The sequence below is a fragment of the Haplochromis burtoni genome, unplaced genomic scaffold, assembly GCF_018398535.1.
Source record: "Haplochromis burtoni strain Fernald_Lab_line unplaced genomic scaffold, NCSU_Asbu1 Contig_985, whole genome shotgun sequence".
Classification (NCBI taxonomy): domain Eukaryota; kingdom Metazoa; phylum Chordata; class Actinopteri; order Cichliformes; family Cichlidae; genus Haplochromis; species Haplochromis burtoni.
In genome coordinates, this window is record NW_024583346.1 from 35,872 (window position 1) to 55,449 (window position 19,578).

General features: G+C 41.5%; 2 protein-coding genes across 2 annotated transcripts in view; one reads left to right on the forward strand and one right to left on the reverse strand.

Moving 5' to 3' along the window:
• LOC102311802 (extracellular calcium-sensing receptor-like) overlaps positions 1–2,693 on the reverse strand; it is a 17,052-nt gene extending 14,359 nt beyond the window's left edge. Inside the window, exons 1-7 of the mRNA XM_042216258.1 lie at positions 2,449–2,693; positions 2,013–2,307; positions 1,630–1,919; positions 1,241–1,536; positions 714–919; positions 354–575; positions 149–272 (exon numbers count right to left, since the gene is read on the reverse strand). Coding sequence (XP_042072192.1) covers positions 149–272; positions 354–575; positions 714–919; positions 1,241–1,536; positions 1,630–1,919; positions 2,013–2,307; positions 2,449–2,555 — 1,540 coding nt within the window. The 5' untranslated portion in view covers positions 2,556–2,693. The remainder of the gene's footprint in view (positions 1–148; positions 273–353; positions 576–713; positions 920–1,240; positions 1,537–1,629; positions 1,920–2,012; positions 2,308–2,448) is intronic.
• A 2,316-nt stretch (positions 2,694–5,009) lies between these two features.
• On the forward strand, positions 5,010–10,915 carry LOC102310554 (extracellular calcium-sensing receptor-like). Its single transcript, XM_005951481.1, has 9 exons — positions 5,010–5,152; positions 5,277–5,571; positions 5,742–5,828; positions 6,054–6,323; positions 7,352–7,558; positions 7,648–7,923; positions 9,461–9,688; positions 9,786–9,909; positions 10,002–10,915. The coding sequence occupies exons 1-9, from the start codon at positions 5,043–5,045 to the stop codon at positions 10,913–10,915; spliced, it is 2,511 nt and encodes an 836-aa protein (XP_005951543.1). The 5' UTR covers positions 5,010–5,042.
• Positions 10,916–19,578: the final 8,663 nt, after the last annotated feature.

The window sequence follows — 19,578 nt, forward strand, 5'->3', positions numbered from 1 at the left end:
CAGAATCTGAATGGGAGAAAAAAAGGAGTTAAGGTGCTTCTTGTAATTTTGGCTTTATAGATTACAAATTTATTCTTGTAATGTATTCGATGTTGCAGATTTGCATCATAAAAACATTTTACATGCACAGACAAGCATTTTACTTTACCTGTAGTATTACTAATCTCTCCCTCAGGACATGCGGTACAGTCATAGCAGCAAATGGGTTTTCCTTTTTGCAGCACTTTACGAGTTCCTGGAGGACAACTCCCACTGCACACTGACACTGGCACCTGTGTAATATAAAAAGGCAGCGTAACATATGTAAATGTTTGCTATAAAACTGAAAAGATTACATTAATTTGACTTTTTACTTTCGTGCTGCCCTCCATCCAGATGATGTTTTTGTTAATCTGGAACTCCTGGCCCTCTGGCAGTGATGCATCATACAGCCCTACAGTCACTATGTCAGTTATGCCAGCCATAGTTTTCTGCCAGTTAACCAACTCATAAATAGCCACAGGATCCCCATTAGCATCGAATGACACATCATATCCATTTCGGGAAAAATTTACGTTCTTCAGCTCAGTTAGAATCTGTAAGGATGAATTGAGACATAAAGGGAGTGGAAAGAAAAAACAAAACAATATTTGAACAACTAAAAGTAATGTTTCACTTAAGGTTTCTTAGAGACAGTGAAACATGTTGACAATGACTGATTCGTTTTTACTGACCTGCTTGGACTGTAATTTGGTTAGTTTGTCACACTGAGCTGTGACATTTCTTCCCTGACATAATGCATTATGAATGGCATGTGCAATTGCATACACAGCCTTGTACACCATGTTACTAATTCTAAGCTGAGATGTATCAGTGTACGGGGTTTGGAGAGTCTTTATATCTTCAGTTCCATTACATACTTTCTTTCCTGCAGAATTACCTAAAAATAAAAAAGGCACCAAAATGACAGACAATTGAATTCATCCATTTAACATCATATCTTTTGAACATATCACTCAACAAACAAAGAGTCACGTTTGAGAAAAGGGGCCAAAGTAATAGTGTTGGCTGACTGCCTAAACTTGACCTAAAGGTTAAACATATAGATTATGATTTTTTGCAGTAACGGACCTTTTTGATTATGTTGGATTTGAAATTGCTTAGATTACAAAAAAAGAACATGTCTGGCCTTTTTAAGACCAGACATTTTACAAGAAACTCTAACAACCAAGAAAAACAAAAAACGAAAAATGTTTCTCACTTTCTTTTATTGTGCAGTTGAAGGAATCCTCCCAGAACTCAGTAAGCAATGGTGATACAGCCACTTGAGCAAAAGAGAGATTCAACAGGAAGTTTCTGAAACCTGGGATTACAGATTTCTGAATTCCAAATCCAATGGTCCCAGCGAGAAAACTGTACTTCCTTAAACCCGGGTTGGTCACCCATGACTCACTGCCTATCCATTGCCGAGGTGGGAAAGGCTCACGTGATAACTCCTCAAACAGGATCTTCATGTCTCCTGAAGATGCAAATGCCACAACAACTACAGCCTTTGACCTTTAGAGACAAAATAATTTTTTTGACTGTCTCATAACATCATGAAAGATTACATTAAATAAATGAAACTAAATTCCCACGTCATATAGAAACCTGCGGATAACATCTGCTACTTTCTGAATCCTGCTATGTGGGTGGGTGCGATAGAAGGACAAAGAGTATTCCACACAGATCCCCTCTCTCTGTGCTGCTTCTAGAAAAGATGCTATGCCGTTATTTCCATAATCCGAATCTGACCGAACAGCACCTATCCAAGTCCAGTCAAAGTGTTTTATCAACTTGGCTAGAGCAGCAGCTTGAAACTGGTCACTGGGAATTGTTCTGAAAAACCTTGGGTACTGCTGCTTGTTAGACAAGCACGTACATGTTGCAGAGGGGCTCACCTAAAACAAAAGAAGACAAGGTAATCCTATAAGAACTGCAGATGTGCATGCATATTTTAAACACCTAGTTTAAAAAAAAATTAAAGTATTTACTTGAGGAATGTTAAAGGGACTGATGATTCGTGACATGCTGATGGATGGCGTAGACCCAGACTCACCAACAACAGCCATCACCATACCTGACTGGGAGCAGTTTTTGCCAGTGTGAAACACAAGGTCCAAGCTATTCAAAAACTGAAATGCCAAATGCACTGTCATGGAAACTGATGCACATGAGTCATAGATCTGATACCCAAGCCTGATTCCGGGCAGCAGCTCTGTATTGTTGTTAATCTCTTCTATGGCAAAGACCATTGCATGTGACAACTGCAGCTCATCGGCATTTATGCTGCAGACAGACAGTCACCTCACTGTTAAAATTGTAGGCTACATAGATTTTGTTAAGATGAAATTTCATACAGATAACACACAGCAAGAAAGATTACCATTACAATACATGCAACATGTTCATAATTTTTTCCATACTGACCTCCCTTTGCATCTTACTGGCTCAGGCATGATGGTATAATCATGGCTCACTGTTTGCGTGTAGGAGTGAAGAGAGAAAGCACCCCCAATAATGAAGTCCCCATCCATTGAGAATGCAGGTAGATGAATGCTACCCTGCAACTTACATTTCACAGATGAAGCTTCAGTACCAGCCCAAGCACCTGTAAAGCTACTCCTTTGATTCAGACTATCCAGAGACACACCCAAGGCAAAAACTGAGTTCAGCTGAAACAAACACAGAGCAGATACCAGACCAATTAAAAGAACTGAGACTGCCATCTCTCCCTGATGTCAGGTATGTGTGTAAGTGGTATTTATATAGGGTTTTAGAGAACGAGCTCTGCTCTACGCCTTCAAGAGGACATGATCTTACGCAGTGGTCTTTGATTAAAAGTCTGAAAGGTCATTCATTACTCTAAACAGGAGAGTATATTACACATAGCCTTGACAGATACTATGAGTTTAGCTGGATTCATTTAGCTAAAAAAACAAAACAAAAAAAAAAACGTTGTCCCCGATAAGGCTTGGAGATATCCTAAAGTTATCTTATCATTCAGTATTTCTTCATTTGATGTTTAATACATTTAGCTCAGTTTATGTGTTGAGAGTTCTAAGTTGGCATGTTTGCAGTCATGTAACTGTACAATATTTCCACACAGAGTCTTTGGCAAATTAATGCTGGAAATTTACTAAGAAATATTAAAAGAAGCTATAATTGTAAAGTCTCACTCTGCTACTACCACCTAGTGGACAACATGATTAAATAAAATATGAGCACTTCATCTTTTACTGTCAACTGAAGACATTTGAAATATAGCCTAATCACAAAAACACATCTTAAAATACTAACAACTTAAAAAAAGAGGCTAATACTAATATATACACCAAAAATGAAAAACACAACCATGACTGTTTCTATTATATTCTCTGCTGTTTTTCCTCTTCTGGTTAAAAAGACCTTTTCTCTTCAGTGTCAGCCAGTACTTGCTCAGATAGAATTGCTCTTACTTTATCTGGAATCACAATCACAATTTAAGGTGCTCTGATCAGCGTTCTTGTTGCTATACAAAAAAAGTAAAGTAAAAACATGGAAGCAAACATCAGCAAGAATGGGTGACTGAACTGGAGATTTAGGTTCCACGGGCATGTATAATGGCCAGTACTCTTTAGATTTCTCTTAGTGGTCACTGGCTTCAGAGCCAGCTGTACAGAATAAGCTTAACATACAATCAACAAGATACATGTCTACGCATGAGTCTTGGTCTCCATATTGTTAACAGTACTAAAAATAAAACTGTAGACAAGTAAGTAAAGAAACTTGATTTATTTACATTGCCAATTTTCTTCTATGTTTTTGATAATGTTTTTATAAGCAGTAGTTTTCCTGTGAAAAAGAATAGAATAAAATAGAATGGAACAGCACATTGTGTCACTGTACATATACACAGCGAAATTATGGAAGCTGCACACCAACTGTGCAGGAATGAAATATAAATAGTAATACAGTAAGAAACAAATAGATAATGGTAATAATTACCAAAGCTATTTAAACCGCGTTTTCTCAACGATATTAATAGCTCTGCAGTTTGTTGCAATCCACTTGCCATTTGTGTCAGTCAAAATGTGCGAGGTAGACGTACTGAGCCCCCGATACTCTGTGAGGTGGTTCGTTGCAAGCTGAGTGACGCGTTAGCCAATGTCCTAGCAGCAGGCCCGGCTAATGTATGCATCGCGTCAATGTGATATTTTAAGCTGAAGAAGAAAATTCCTTCTTCCACAATGTGCATACGACTTTATGTCAGTCAACTGTTCAGTCTTGTTTTTTTTTTAATACTCAAATTTCCCATCAAGAGGGCCAATGTGCATTTATCATCGCTACCAGACCTACTGCCCATTTGCACATGTGCGAATGTAACTCTACTTGGACAAACTGCCCGAAATGCGTTGACAGAAACGTTTCAGGGATTTTGAGTCATTCTGCGCTCCAGATGCATTAATTGCATTATTTATTTATTTTTAATCATCACTGATTAATCTGTGTTAACGTGTTAATTTTGACAGCACTTTTATGGCCTTTATTGTTTTTTGTTTTTGTTTTTTTACAAAAATAGCAACTTTGTCTTCTCTACAAAAATGCCGCAGGGGCAGCAGCAAAAAATATATTAAGTTAGTAATGCCGAATTTATTGATTCTACTACTTGCTTTACTACTCTACTTTACTTGCACTAAATCCTGCATAGTCTGGAAGTTGTCCAGAAGTTGACATTGTCATTAGGGTATTCTTTATCTAATGAGCTAATATGTATCTAGAAAGTGGATGCCCTGTCATAAAATATGCATGTAGGTGGTGCTATACTACAATGAAAAAGAAACCAGAGGAGATATAAAATGAGGTAAGCATTCATTAAGATAAGAAAAGTGGTGTAAAGAGAAAGAGTCATTATGGGGCCATTTTTTGACACACTGAAGTTCTTGTATTTCTATGTGATCATGATTTACTTCTCATCCCACTTTTTCATCTCAGAGTCTCTTTTCTCAACCTGCAAGTTAAGGAGACAGTTTTATCTTAATGGGATGCACAAACCTGGAGATGTGATTTTGGGGGGGCTGTTTGAAGTTCACTACACCTCTGTTTTCCCTGAGCTAACGTTTACCTCAGAGCCAAACATGTTGAGTTGCCAAGGGTAAGTACTATATTCATGCATTAAATGCACCAATTCATGAAAGCAAACACTGGTGCAGATTTTTATACTTTCTGTTAATTTTCAATATTGAGTTTTTGGGGTTTTTTGTTTTGTTTTTTACAAGGTTTGACCCTCCTGGATTCAGGCATGCCATGACAATGGCCTTTGCTGTTGATGAAATCAACAAAAACGCCAATCTGCTACCTAATGTGACTCTTGGATACAGTCTTTATGACAACTGTGCCACACTTGTAATTGGATTCAGTGCTGCATTATCATTAGTCAGTGGTCGGGAGGAAAAGTTTCTGCTTCACGAGAACTGTTTGGGGACCCCTCCAGTTGTAGGGATCGTGGGTGATTCCTTCTCAACATTTTCTATTGCAACCTCTGATGTAATAGGTTTATTTAAAATGCCAATTGTAAGTTTCCTGTCCTGTATTTTACATGTGCTTTTGGCATGCTGTATTAAAGTTAATGTTTCTTACTAGGGTGAGAAATGACAAAATGAAAAAATAGGAAATATACATTGTATATTAGTTCCAGCTTCTCAGCATCAATCTGTTTTGATTTCAATTGTGTTTTTTGATAGGTGAGCTATTTTGCAACATGCTCTTGTCTAAGTGACCGTCATAAGTTTCCGTCTTTCTTTAGAACCATTCCAAGTGATGCCTTTCAGGTAAAACTTTCTTCTACAAAGAGCAAATGTATTTTACAGCAAGTGAATTGATGTAAGTTACCCCGAACTAAACAACGCAGTTTGTTTTTTTTCAATTTTTCATTTTTTTCTGGATTACGTACTGTGCAAATTGATTAGAAAGAAAAACTGTGATTATGTAATTGTATTGTTTGCACTGAAATATAATTCAAGCCTAAACTAAGAATTTCACTGGTCTTTATATAGGTTCATGCAATGATTCGAATTCTAAAACACTTTGGGTGGACGTGGGCTGGTCTGCTGGTAAGTGATGATGATTATGGAGTCCATGTAGCGAGATCATTTCGACAAGCGTTGGCTCAGTCTGGTGGAAGTTGTCTTGCCTACTCAGAAATTTTGCCCTGGGGTGAAAACTCAGCTGAACTAAGGAGGATTGTTGAGGTGATGAAGAAGTCCACAGCACGTGTGGTAATTGTCTTTGCACATCAAATCCACATGATTCAACTAATGGAGGAGGTATATCTAAATCAAATTGTATTTATCAGCCGCCTCTTGCTTAGTAATTAGAGATGTAAATTATATTACAGACACTATATTCATGCAAATGAATTGCATGCTGTGTGGTCAAATGTTTATGGATGCTGGAGGTATTTCCATTCTTTGTTGTGATCAGTGATGGGGTCATTAGTCAAAAAAAGTAATTTATTACATATATTTTCCAGCTCACTTTTCTTAAAGTAATGTAGTATGCTACTTAATTACTCTCAGGAGAAAGAAATTCTTTATACTACTTGCTACATTACTTTTGCGTTTCTCTGTTTTTTCTCTGTTTCATAATTAGCATTTTAGGCTACAGCCCCACACACCAGCACAACTCCTTATCCAAATTAGGACACACATATAATCTTTCTCTTTGTATTTCGGGTAGGAAAACAAAGCCCACAACACAAAGCAAAGATGAAAACAGCACAAAGAGACTTCAAAGTCATTGCCACAGAGATTCTACTTTAGAAACATGAACAGATAGAATAGGAGGCTACAGCCTGCTCGTGACTGGTTTTGTTACCTTTTGAAGTTCAAGGTCTGTTTGCTGGGCTGGGGTCATCATTCCCTCAGTTTTAACATCATGCTTGATTCTTGGCTAGTTTAGCATTAGCATGCTATCTTTGCAGATGCTTGTAAAGATCTGAAGTTGTGTTAGCAGGATGAGGCAGTTGTTTTTGCTCAGGTTGAAGTTTGCACTTTACCGTCATGCTCATGTCCTTTTGGACAAAAAAATAAAAGTAATGTCCATAGTGGATATGAAAATTACTTTCATCAAACTGTGCCACTATCTTCCTCCTCTGTCACATGAACCAAAATCAGCTGGTTGTAGCACATGTGCAAAAAAGAACCAATAAGCATAATGCATAGCAAGTAAACCAACATTTCCTACCACTACTGAGATCTCAATTTCCATCCCTGTATGTAATGATTTCAAGATTTGTAATGATTCAATCCTAGACTATGTACAGATTCTTTTTGTTCCTTATATTTCTAAATAGGTGATAAAGCAGAATGTAACAGGGCTGCAGTGGATGGCTAGTGAAGCCTGGACAACAGCAGCTGTACTCCAAACAACCCGACACATGCCATATCTCAGTGGCACTCTGGGCATTGCCATCCGTCGAGGAGAAATACCAGGGCTCAGGGATTTTCTAATGAAAATGCATCCTGACATTTATGACAGAAATAACAATGGAAATAGCATGGTAAGATTGTAACTTTAAAATACACTTGTACTCACAAAATTAAAAAAAATGAAAATATCTTTTTTAAGACTGTTTGAAATATTTTTCAGGTAAGACAGTTTTGGGAATACACCTTTCAGTGTAGATTTGCTCCACCTCCATCAGGTTGGTTACAAGGTGGGGGAGCACTCTGCACTGGACAAGAAGAACTAGCAAATGTGGAGACTGAGGTTTTGGATGTTTCTAACCTCAGGCCTGAGTATAATATTTACAAGGCGGTGTATGCTCTTGCATATGCCCTTGATGACATGCTACGCTGTGCACCTGGGAGGGGGCCTTTCAGTGGGAACAGCTGTGCTACTTTGCAAAAATTAGAGCCATGGCAGGTGTGGTATTGGTTAACACACTAACATTTATTTTTATTGTTGTAAAATTCAGCTCTTACACTCAAATGAAAAAGAATGTTTAAATGGGACGTTATACAGTACTGTGAAAAACTAAGTACACTCTTTCAATTTGATTCAGTTCAGTTCAGTTTCATCTATATAGCGCCAAATCACAACAACAGTTGCATCAGGGCCCTTTATATTATAAGGTAGACCCTACAATAATACATACAGAGAAAAACCCAACAATCATATGACCCCATATGAGCAAGCACTTTGGTGACAGTGGGAAGGAAAAACTCCCTTTAAATAGGAAGAAACCTCAGACAGAACCAGGCTCAGCAAGGGGCGGCCATCTGCTGCAACCGGTTGGGGAGAGAGAAGGAAGACAGGACAAAAGACATGCTGTGGAAGAGAGCCAGAGATTAATAACAAGTATGATTCAATGCAGAAAGGTCTACTAACACATAGTGAGTGAGAAATGTGACTGAAGAAAAAACACTCATTGCATTATGGTAATCCCCCACCAGCCTAGACCAATTGCAGCATAACTACAGGAGGATTCGGGTTCACCTGATCCATCCCTCTATATGCTTTAGCAAAAAGGACAGTTTTAAGCCTAATTTTAAAAGTAGAGATTGTGTGCCCTCTCTCTTTTGATTCAATAGCTTGGAGAACCACCTTCAGTAGCATTAACTTGGAGCAATCAATTTCTGTATGATTTATCAATGTCTCACATTTTTGCAGAAGACTGGCTCTTTTTTTAACAACATTGCTTTAGTTATTTTGATTTTGTAGGTATGTTTATGTACAGCACTTCGTCCATTGCAACACTTTAGTTTTCTTCAAATTGTACTGTCAAAAACTTACACATTTAACATGATAATTTAATCTTGTAGAATCTGTAATGTAGATCTTGGGTTTTTGGAAATTCTGTAAGCAGTGCATAGTCTGACTTTCAGGCAACCTTGCTAGGACGCACTCTCCTGGGAAGAATTTGGCATTGTGTTAACACACGTGAATGCTCTAGAACACCAAACTCCTGAATCTTCTGTTTATATAGAGGTGGTCACACTTGCTGATGATCAGTTAATAAAGTACATGTGAGTAGCAATACCTTTCTGCTACTTACCCTTTTAATTCCTATGGAAATAGTAAGAGTGTTCCTGTGAACTTCTTTTTCACGTGAGTAATTGGTGTTAAAGACAGATTTTGGAAACACAAGATTTTATTAACATTGTCATTAGAACATAGTTATTTTACATGTGTGAGATGAGCAAATTTATTTGCAAAATAAAAATGAATAACTGCACATTTGACTAGACATTGTGGTGACTAAAGATTGTTAATTTCAGTAAATTGAAATAAAAAACAATGTTGCAAATTCTGTTATTCCACAAGTTGCAATGCCAAACTAAACTATCCTTAGTTGCTGTAATAAAATCAGTTGAGAATTAAGAATCATCAGTTGAGTCTATAATCAAGTCTCCTTTTCACGTCCCTTTCAATGGTAATCTCTTGATCTTATTTTTTTTAGTTGATGCATTATTTGGAAAAAGTTCACTTCACTACTCCATTTGGAGATGAAGTGTCATTTGATGAAAATGGTGATGCCTTGCCAATATATGATATCATGAATTGGCAATGGCTACCTGATGGAAGTATGAAGGTTCAGAATGTGGGCGTGGTTAAGAAGACAGCCTTGAAAGGTGAAGAACTCAGACTTGATGAAGACAAAATCTTCTGGAACTCTGACTCTAAACAGGTTACTTCTGTTTAATGTTGTTTTTAAATAGTTCTGTGTGACACAGTACAATACAATAATGTTGTGTACAATATATGTGGTATAACTAACCTTGCAGCCAGTGCAGTCAGTGTGCAGTGTAAGCTGTCCCCCAGGTACTCGCATGGCTAGAAAAAATGGGCAACCTGCGTGCTGTTTCGACTGTGTGCGTTGTTCTGAAAGAAAGTTCAGCAATGAAACAGGTTAGTATCATAAAATGTTTCTGATATAAGCAGTTGGTTCACTAGGGTGAATGCTGAAAATACAAAAAAATGTATCTTCCACTTTACACTAGATTCTTTGGAGTGCACCAGTTGTCCCGAAGACTTCTGGTCAAGCCCTCAACGTGATCGCTGTGTTCCTAAGAAAACAGAGTTCCTCTCCTACCATGAACCTCTGGGTATTTGCTTGACAACTGCTTCATTGTTGGGTACATTTATCTGTGCTGTGGTCTTGGGGATCTTCACTCATTATCGCAGCACACCTATCGTCCGTGCCAACAATTCAGAATTGAGCTTCCTGCTTTTAGTATCACTGAAACTATGCTTCCTGTGTTCACTGTTATTCATCGGACGACCAAGGCTATGGACATGTCAACTGAGACATGCAGCATTTGGGATCAGCTTTGTGCTTTGTGTCTCATGCATCCTGGTGAAAACAATGGTTGTTGTGGCAGTGTTTAAAGCCTCAAAGCCAGGAGGGGGAACCAATCTTAAGTGGTTTGGTTCTGTACAGCAGAGAGGGACAGTATTAGTTTTTACTTCAATCCAAGCAGCTATATGTACTGCTTGGCTGATATCCTCCTCACCAGTTCCTTATAAAAACACTCAGTACTACAATGACAAAATAGTTTTTGAGTGTGTGGTTGGGTCTACAATTGGCTTTGCAGTGCTACTGGGTTACATTGGTGTACTGGCTTTCCTTAGCTTTCTGCTAGCATTTCTAGCCAGGAATCTTCCAGACAACTTCAACGAGGCCAAACTCATCACTTTCAGCATGCTGATCTTCTGTGCCGTGTGGGTGGCCTTTGTTCCTGCTTATGTCAACTCTCCAGGTAAATATGCAGATGCAGTAGAGGTATTTGCCATTTTGGCCTCAAGCTTTGGCCTATTGGTGGCACTGTTTGGACCAAAATGTTACATAATTCTGCTGAAACCAGAGCGAAACACAAAAAAGGAAATAATTGGTCGTGGCACGGCAAAGTCATAAGGTATCAGTTTTCACCAGTCTTAACTAAAATGAATGAACTATTTTAAGTGCATATGTATTAGCATTACTGTCGCTTTGTATTTGCATTCTTGCTTTTTTTTTAAAACCATAGTATATACTGGATTGCTTCCTCCCTGAAGAAGAACCAGTATATTGAAATGTTGGCTTTGTAGAAGTGTTTCAAGAATTAAATTATTACATTAATGATTAAATGACTGTAATTGTTGTTGTACTTGTTATTCTTTGCTATTATTTATTATTATTTGCCTGATTGCATTTGCGAGGGTTTGAAATATATGAAAAAAAAAATAATTTGTCTATGCTGATTTTCTTTCTAAGGAAAAAAACATGTATGAATGTACTATTGCTGTGTGATTTATTACTATTACTGAAGGCTACTTACCATACCAATACCAACTAGATTTTTAAATCTTAATATAAAATGAATAACAGTAGGGTGGACATTACGTAAGGCTGCACTTTTTGCAGCGATCTCGTATAGAAAGCTATTCCGTGCGTATAAAACAGGTCCGCGGCTCCGAACCGTAGTAAAGGGACCTCTGGCTTTTTTTTTTTTTTGTTTATTTTATTTTCACTTACTGAATACGGGACAGACTTGACTGGGGGAAAGAAGGGGAGAAAGAAAGAGGGAAAGAGAAACAGCTGAGAAGAGGGACGGGGGAGAAGGGCAAAAGACAAAAACCAACAGAACTGGGCAGAAAAAAAAAGAAAAAAATGCATATATCAATCACCTGGATCACCTGTCCGCCACTGGCAGGGGAAGTGGTGTAGGGGGAGATAGGCCTCCAAACCTTGGAGGGCCTGAGATGTCCCCAGAGAGGTGGCGCTTGACACCCAACCTGACATATAGACACAGACATACAGGCACACACATATACAAACATCCATTCCCACCCTCATGCTCTCATATGCACTTACTCCACACTCAACCAACGTGGAGACAGACATAAAGAGACGCTGTACACACGATCACACTCCCCAAGCGTACTCTACAAACCGGGTCTAGGTACCCTTGCCCCTGGAGGGGGGAACTGCACCCAGACCCAGGTGGTGTTACCCTTTTCCCTGCGGTGGGGGGAGGCAGACCGCCCCGACTCCGCAGCAGCAGGGAGGCCCCACACTCCAGACCGCAGTCGGACGGCCAACTCCTCCTCCTAGCCCCCCCGCTCCAGCAGGTCGCAGAGAATGGGGGTGAGAGAAGACTCCAAACCTCCCTCCACCCGCTCATTGTAGTGTTGATGCATGTGTGTTCTAAGGTGCATTTAAACCAGGTAGGGTATAAGGGACCTCTGGCTAATACTTCGGGTTCGTGTCGGCTCTGTAGCGAAACTAGCTTTACTTTGTTGTCTGGGTCAACTTTGCTAGCGAGAGACAGAGAGAGGCGTTGAAAGGCTGCTCCAACGAACTTATTGTTTCGGAGGAAAACACGAACACGAGTGTACAGTCGAGTCTTAATAGCTTACTTACAACTGGGCTCGTCAGGCACTCTTTTTGGCTGCAGTGGTTATTATTATATTTCATGCTTCTCGTTTTTTTTTTTCTTTTTTTTTGTTGCCTGTCCCGTTTGGCTCTTTTGCCATCAGAATTGTTGTCTAAAGGCAAAGAAAGATGCCCAACGGATTTACTTTACCAAATTGACCATCCCAGCCTTGCCATAATGGTCCATTTGATTCACCTTTTATTGTTTATTTTATTTTCACTTACTGAATACGGGACAGACTTGACTGGGGGAAAGAAGGGGAGAAAGAAAGAGGGAAAGAGAAACAGCTGAGAAGAGGGACGGGGGAGAAGGGCAAAAGACAAAAACCAACAGAACGGGCAGAGAAGAAAAAATGCATATATCAATCACCTGGGTCACCTGCTGAGAAAGAAAAAAGAAAACAAGCAGAAGAGAACAAGAGCAACAGAACAAACAACACCACAATGATACATGGGAATACGACAGCAAATACCAAACACTAAACACCACTGTGCAGCACACAAGACCAACAGAACACAGTGTGCCCTGAGGTAGGAGCCAAAAAGGGTGCAGTTTGTGGGTGTGATCACCCGTGTGTACACCTGTGAGCATGGACGCGCTTGTTTTTTGTTTTTTAAAAGGTTCCTTCTTGTAATAATCTGCTAGAGGGTGTGGGGGGGCCACAGCCCCGTCCTCCAGGGCATGAAGCAGGTATGGAGGAGATCAAAACTCCAGACATCCAGAGGCCCCCAGAACACAAGAGACCAAGGAAGACCAACAGAGGGGCAGCCGCGCCACTGTCCCAGAAAGAGCTGAGGAGAGTCCCAGATGAGGGCTCACTCAGCAGCCGCGGAGCAGAAGCCAGGGGGAGTTGCAGTGACGCGCCCGTGAGCTCCGCCGGCAGCCAGCCGCGCCTGAGTGACCGAGCCCCAGGCCGAGAGGCCGGGGGCACCCCACCTCCGAAGTGGCCCAAGCGAGCCCCAGGCTCCGGGCCCCGATAAGCGGCCGCCATCTCCCGTTTCTGATCGGTGACAACTTGTACTTTTTGACTCTCCTTTTTCTCCCTCCCTCACGCTCACAGTCACATAACGTGTATAGCAGTACATTCTCCCTGCGGAACGGAATACACTGCCCATGAGGCTAAATTCTTTAGGGCTATGCCTGTAACACTATTGTCTTCATATTAAATACATTTTTGAGTAATAATTGTAAAAAATATTTCTTCACTTCATTATGCGGACGCGAGTAGCGGTGACATAGGCCACGAGATTGAGACACAGGAATTAGGGCTTCTTAATGCATGTTTTGTTTGGGTTTCCACCGGTGTGGAATTACCAAAAATAGAGAGGGCACAGCCTAACATATGAAACAGGAAAAGGGGGCAATGTAATCCATGGAATTGTGTTTTTTTTTCTATTTCAGTTGTGTTCTGTTCAACTTTCATTGGGATTTGTGTGGTTTTGCAACCTGTCTGGATTGACTACAAGAATGTCAGGGTCCCTCGTTCTCCCTGCTTGTAGACATATGTGCATGTAGGTGTGTGGGTGTGGCCCTGGCAGGTGATTGGCCATACCTGAAGACCTTGACACACCTGCAGCTGATCAGGCCTGTCGGAGGAGCAACTTGAGAGTGTGGTGGAGCTCTCTCCGACGCTGGATCACTGCGTGGCTTCCCGTCAGTCTCTCGACCTGTCACGGTTTGGCAAGGAAAACCGTGGGGGGTGTGAGAAAAAGGAGGACCCAGGCGCGGTGCTCTGTGTGTAGATGTCATCCAGGGGAGGACGGATGTTGTTTTACTTTGCTGTGTTTTAATGTGAAGTGTGCTTATTTATTTTTTATATTGCATGTTTTGGTTATATCTTGTGGAGTGTTTTATTTATACTGCATGTTTTGGTTGCATCTGTCAATTTGTTCTGGAGAGACTCCGCCCTTTTCCCATTTTACTAATTGGACACACCTGAGAGGAAAGGAGCGAGTGGTAATTTACAGAGAGTGCTCAGTGACAGATAGGACTGGTGGAGCTTGGTGTCAAGCAGGGCAGGAGGATACAGTGTCAGCGACCAGGGATGCGGAGCGAGCGGTCCGACTGCTGCAGCAACAGGAGGCCAGATTACGCACTGCGGGAGATTAGAGGTGGCGAGGCGGGCCGGTGCCGATTGGCGGTTACAAAGAAGCAGCGGGCAGAGTTGAGAGCTCTGCCCACCCGGGTTAAGTCTTTTGACTTGTCCCCTTTTAATGAATGAAAGCTGCCTAAAAGAGTAGTGACTGCCGCTGCCTTCCTTTCTTTAGCGCACCGGTGCGCAGAACGCGGAGAGGAAGGCGAGGATGCTGCCGGGTTTCCCTCCTGCACTGCTTCACTGGATTTTTAATTCTTCTTGACTTTTATACCGTGGCGGACGCCACTGGACTTTTACTGTTGTGTTTTATTGATTTTTATTGTGTTGTCCCCTGGCCAGGGTTGTTTTAATTCATTTTAGATTTTTAACTATTTAAATATAATAAATTATATTTTAAATATGCAGTTTTTATTCGTGTGCGTTACCTTGGCGGCTCCACTGCTCTGTCCGTTTGGAGCAAGGTTCCCCTCCTTTAAAAACACTGAAAAAAAAATCACCTTCGCTCCGTTACATAATCAGTGCGTTTATTTACAGTGTATGGAACTAAACAACAATAAATCCCCGTGCTTTCCCCAGACTCCCATGTCGTGTCTTCTCCCAGTGTTTGTGCTCTCCGCTCCCGTGTCTCAGCACCCCCCGTGCTGCTGCTGTCTGGCACTCCACACCTCTCCTGGGAACACAATAGAAGCAGCCATCAGGACACATACAACCGCGGGCATACACACACTAACCAAGCTCAACTGGGTGACTAACGTGGAGTCTCAAGCAATGATCCCGCGGCAGTGGGAGCTCCAAGACTCTCCTAAGTAGCTCCCCCGACGAGGCCTGATCAGCAGCCGGTGTGTGGCTTCGGGTGCGGACAGTCCGCCAGCTGGGCCACACCCACCAGGCCTGAAGGCGCCCGCAGAAACACATATATACACACACGCGCAAACAGGGAGAAGGACAGCAACACCAAATATCAATACAATAATAATATAATTCATAACTGCTCAGGGATCCTGGGTCACTCCGACCCAGGACCCTGACACGACCAGTTCCTAGTTTGAGTCTGCTGCATTATTGTGTGTCTGACGGCTTCCTCTCTCTTATGTCCCCAGGAGTTATGGGGAGACAAGAGGACAGCGAGCACAGGGGTGCTCATCACGGAGAAGCGGAGACAGGAGAACTAGGACTGCAAAGAGGACACGTCACGGGAGTTGGGAGAGCACGGGATTTATTGTCACGTCTGTCCATCACTGTAAATAAATGCACTGCTTGTACATAGAGCACCGCGCCTGGGTCCTCCTTCCCTACACTCCCACGGTCTGCCACACAGACCGTGACAAAGAAGGCCTATGACTCAATGTAGCACAACTGGATCCTGGAATGCCTAGAACTGTACAAGATCAACAGGACCTTGAGAGCCTTCATCAGGAACTCAATTGGGACGTGGCGTGTAGAACTAGAGGCCAATTTCACCATCAAGTGCGGGATCTATGCAGAACAGCTCTGTCCCCACTGCTGTTCTGCATAGGCCTAAACCCCCCTCAGTGAGATCACTAACAAGACTGGATACTGATACCAACTATGGAATGGAACAATCATCAGCCACAGGACGGCTACAAGTATCTTCCCACAGGCAAATGGAAACCACTCAGAACTGCTAGAAAAATTGCAACCACCAAGTACCTGTAGAGGGTCAGGCCTTCCACGAGGAGTCAGTTGAATGGTAAGAACAACATCCGGGCTATTAACACCTACACTCTGCCCATGATCAGGTATCCTGCTGGGATAGTAAGCTGGCCAGAGGAGGAGATAGAAGCCACTGACCCCAAATCCCCCAAATCCCCCAAATCCAGCACTCTGAGGCTGTATGCTAAGTGGAAGGAAGGAGGCCGGGGACTGGTGTAACAGGCAGGGAAAATAATCACAGACCCCTCACAAGCAGACTTGACCTGCTGCCCTCTGGCAGACGGTTTAGAAGCCTGCAGACCAGGACCACCCGACACAGGAACAGTTTCTTTCTCCTCGACATCTCCCTCCTAAACATTTGAACTGTCACACTGCTTCACACTGCTGGAGTGCAGCTGCACTGTATGCACACTCCATGGTATTCATTTCTATTTGATTGATTTCCGTACCGCCACCACTGAGGCAGGTGAATTTAACCTGCAGGGAAATTTCCTGCAGTCGTTAAACGGTGCTTTGAAGGATCAGCTTGCTGCCCAGGATGGGACAGCTTCCTTCTAGGAGCTTGCCTCTCTCTCTATCGACAATCATTTGTGTTTGTAAGAGAGAGAGAGAGAGACCCTAGCACATGTTCACATGTTTTCCTTCGCGGGTGCAAAAAGGGAAACACAGTCGCCCAACAGTAGTCTCGTAGACAGGCTACAACAATTAAGGGCATAAAATGTAAGAACATAGAACATAAAATCAGTCTCTATGCGGATGATGTGTTTCTTTTTCTGCAAAACTCACAAACCAACCTCTCTGAGGTAATTACTCTAATAAACTGGTTTTCAAGAGTTTCAGATTATTCAATTAACTGGCCAAAATCTACAGTTCTTCCCATTAACTGCTCCTTCCATAAGTCTTCTTCTGCCCCACTACAATCTAGAAATATTAAATATTTAGGTATTAATGTTTCGCCTAAGCTTTTAGACTTAACTAAATTAAAGCACATCCCACTTCTAAAGAAAGTAGAAGGCGATCTGACTAGATGGAAATCTCTACCCATATCACTCATGCGAAGGGTCGCCACTATAAAAATGATGATTGTAGGATTATAATATTATTTTATGCCATGTTAGACCCCTAATTAATGATTGTGAATTATTATGTAGTTTTAGTTTGCATTATTCTCCTGAATTAGAAGAAGGTGATAACTATTACATTTGTTAGACTGATTTGCATTACATTAGACTGCTGATTTATTGTGAATGAATGATATTGTTTTATGATGCATTATACTGCTGAGTTATAAGAAATACTGTTCGCAGAAAGTCATCGCCTTATTTGTCTGATTAGAAGAGAACAGAACATACTGGAGAGGTTTTCTGCCCCATCTCAGCAGGAGCAGATAAACAGGGAGCCAAGGTGGTAGCTTAGGCGCTGTGTGAGAGAAAGAATGTGAATGTTTAGGCTTTTATGATTAGGTGGGGGCCACTAGAGGCTTATAAGAGTTTGATCAATGCTCCACCATTTTGAGATCTGATGCTGTCTGCGTACGGTGTCCATCTCCCACGCGTGTGATCATTAAAATCATCGTTTGACTCAACTACACCAACCAGTGTTGTTATTTTGGTTTTTCCTCTTGTATCCATCCCCAATATTTGAATCCGTAACATGATCTTGCCAAAAATAAATTACTTATTTTTAATGATCCCTAACAAACCATCACAAGATTGGTTCAGATCTCTGGATTCATATATTTCTAAATTCCTTTGGAAAGATAAACCCCCACGTATCAGTTTAAAAACGCTACAAAGAACCAAGGATAGAGGAGGATTAGATCTGCCTAATTTTCACCAATTCTTCTTAGCCAACAGGCTTCAGTTCATCTCAGAATGGCTAAAACATACCTTCTTAGATGAGCCCTGGCTAGATGTTGAACAGGCACTATGCAAAGATTTCAGACCTACCATTTATCAGCTCAAACATCAAAAGACATGAATGTTTTAAAAGCATCAACATCAGCTTTTTTCTGACAGCATGGTGGGAGTTTCTAAAAAATAATGGAGTCTTCATTAATCCCATGCAAACGTACACCTATCTGGAATAACCCTGACATATTACAAAACAATAATATGATTAATTTTCCAGATTGGAGTTGTAAAGGAATTAAATACTTAGAACATATATTAGAAGGAACAGAATTTATTCCATTTGATAGACTAGTTACACAATATGGGATCAACAAGAAAAGATTTTTAGAATATCAACAAATTAAATCCATAGTAAAAAAGAAATTTAACCACAGTCAAGTTGAATTACAAACACCACCAAGTGCGGTACATTTTCTTACTCTTAAATCCCCCAAATTATTATCTAAAATATACAGAACACTTTCTAGAATAGATGAATCAATATCCCTTCCTATTGCAAAGTGGGAAGCAGATTTATCAGTCAGCTTAGACCAAAACTTCAGGTATGCTTAAAAACCTTTAAATTGATCAAAAATCCCAGTCTGCAATTAATACAATACAAAATAATACATAGAGTGCACTATACAGGTCATCGGATGTTCAAGATGGGCTTTACATCTTCCAACAACTGCTCACACTGTCAAGGCAATACACCAGACAATTACATCCACACTCTTTGGTTCTGTCCACCAGTGCAGAAGTTTTGGCACGAGATATGTGAAGACTTATCAAAGTGTCTGAAATGTAAAATTCCAACCTCCCCTTTAGTATGCTTGTTGGGAAAATTGGATGATGTCACTACAGAAACTAATACAGTCCACATGGTTTTTACTGCCCTACGCATCACCAAGAAAACGGTCCTCATGAACTGGAAAAATAAAAATAATCTTAATTCTAGCCAATATAGAAACCATCTAATAGATCACATTAGTCTCGATATAGCCTCTGCCACCACATTAGATCAATCCCTCTGCGCTCCTTTGATCGGCTCCATCACCTAGCGGGGGTAGGGAGTCGTGGTTTGGTCCTGCCTTAGCTATTGTGGTTGATGTGGAAGTTGTGACGGGCTTAGGGTGCCTGGAGGACCCCTAGAGACATTATCCCTGGAGGGCTTAACCCGGGGCTTGTGTTCATAACCTGGTTAGTGGCTCTGGTCGCTCTTAGAGGTTGTTCTCCTCGTGGCTGCGTGCAGCGGGGCTGGAGGAGGATGGTCTGTGCTGGCAAACGTAGGTTACTGGCCTGGTGGCCTGGCTGCCACTGAGTGGATCCGGGGCAGGCGTGGGGGTTTGGGGTTCGGGGGTGCTTCGCCTCCGGGCTGGGGCCCCGGTCTGGATGGGCCTGGGCTCCCTTGCCTTGGTGGGTACCAGAGGACGGGGGGTGCCCACTGGGGTCAGCGGGGGAGCTGGCCCTAGGGAGGGGCATCCTCCCCTCCTCTTTTTTC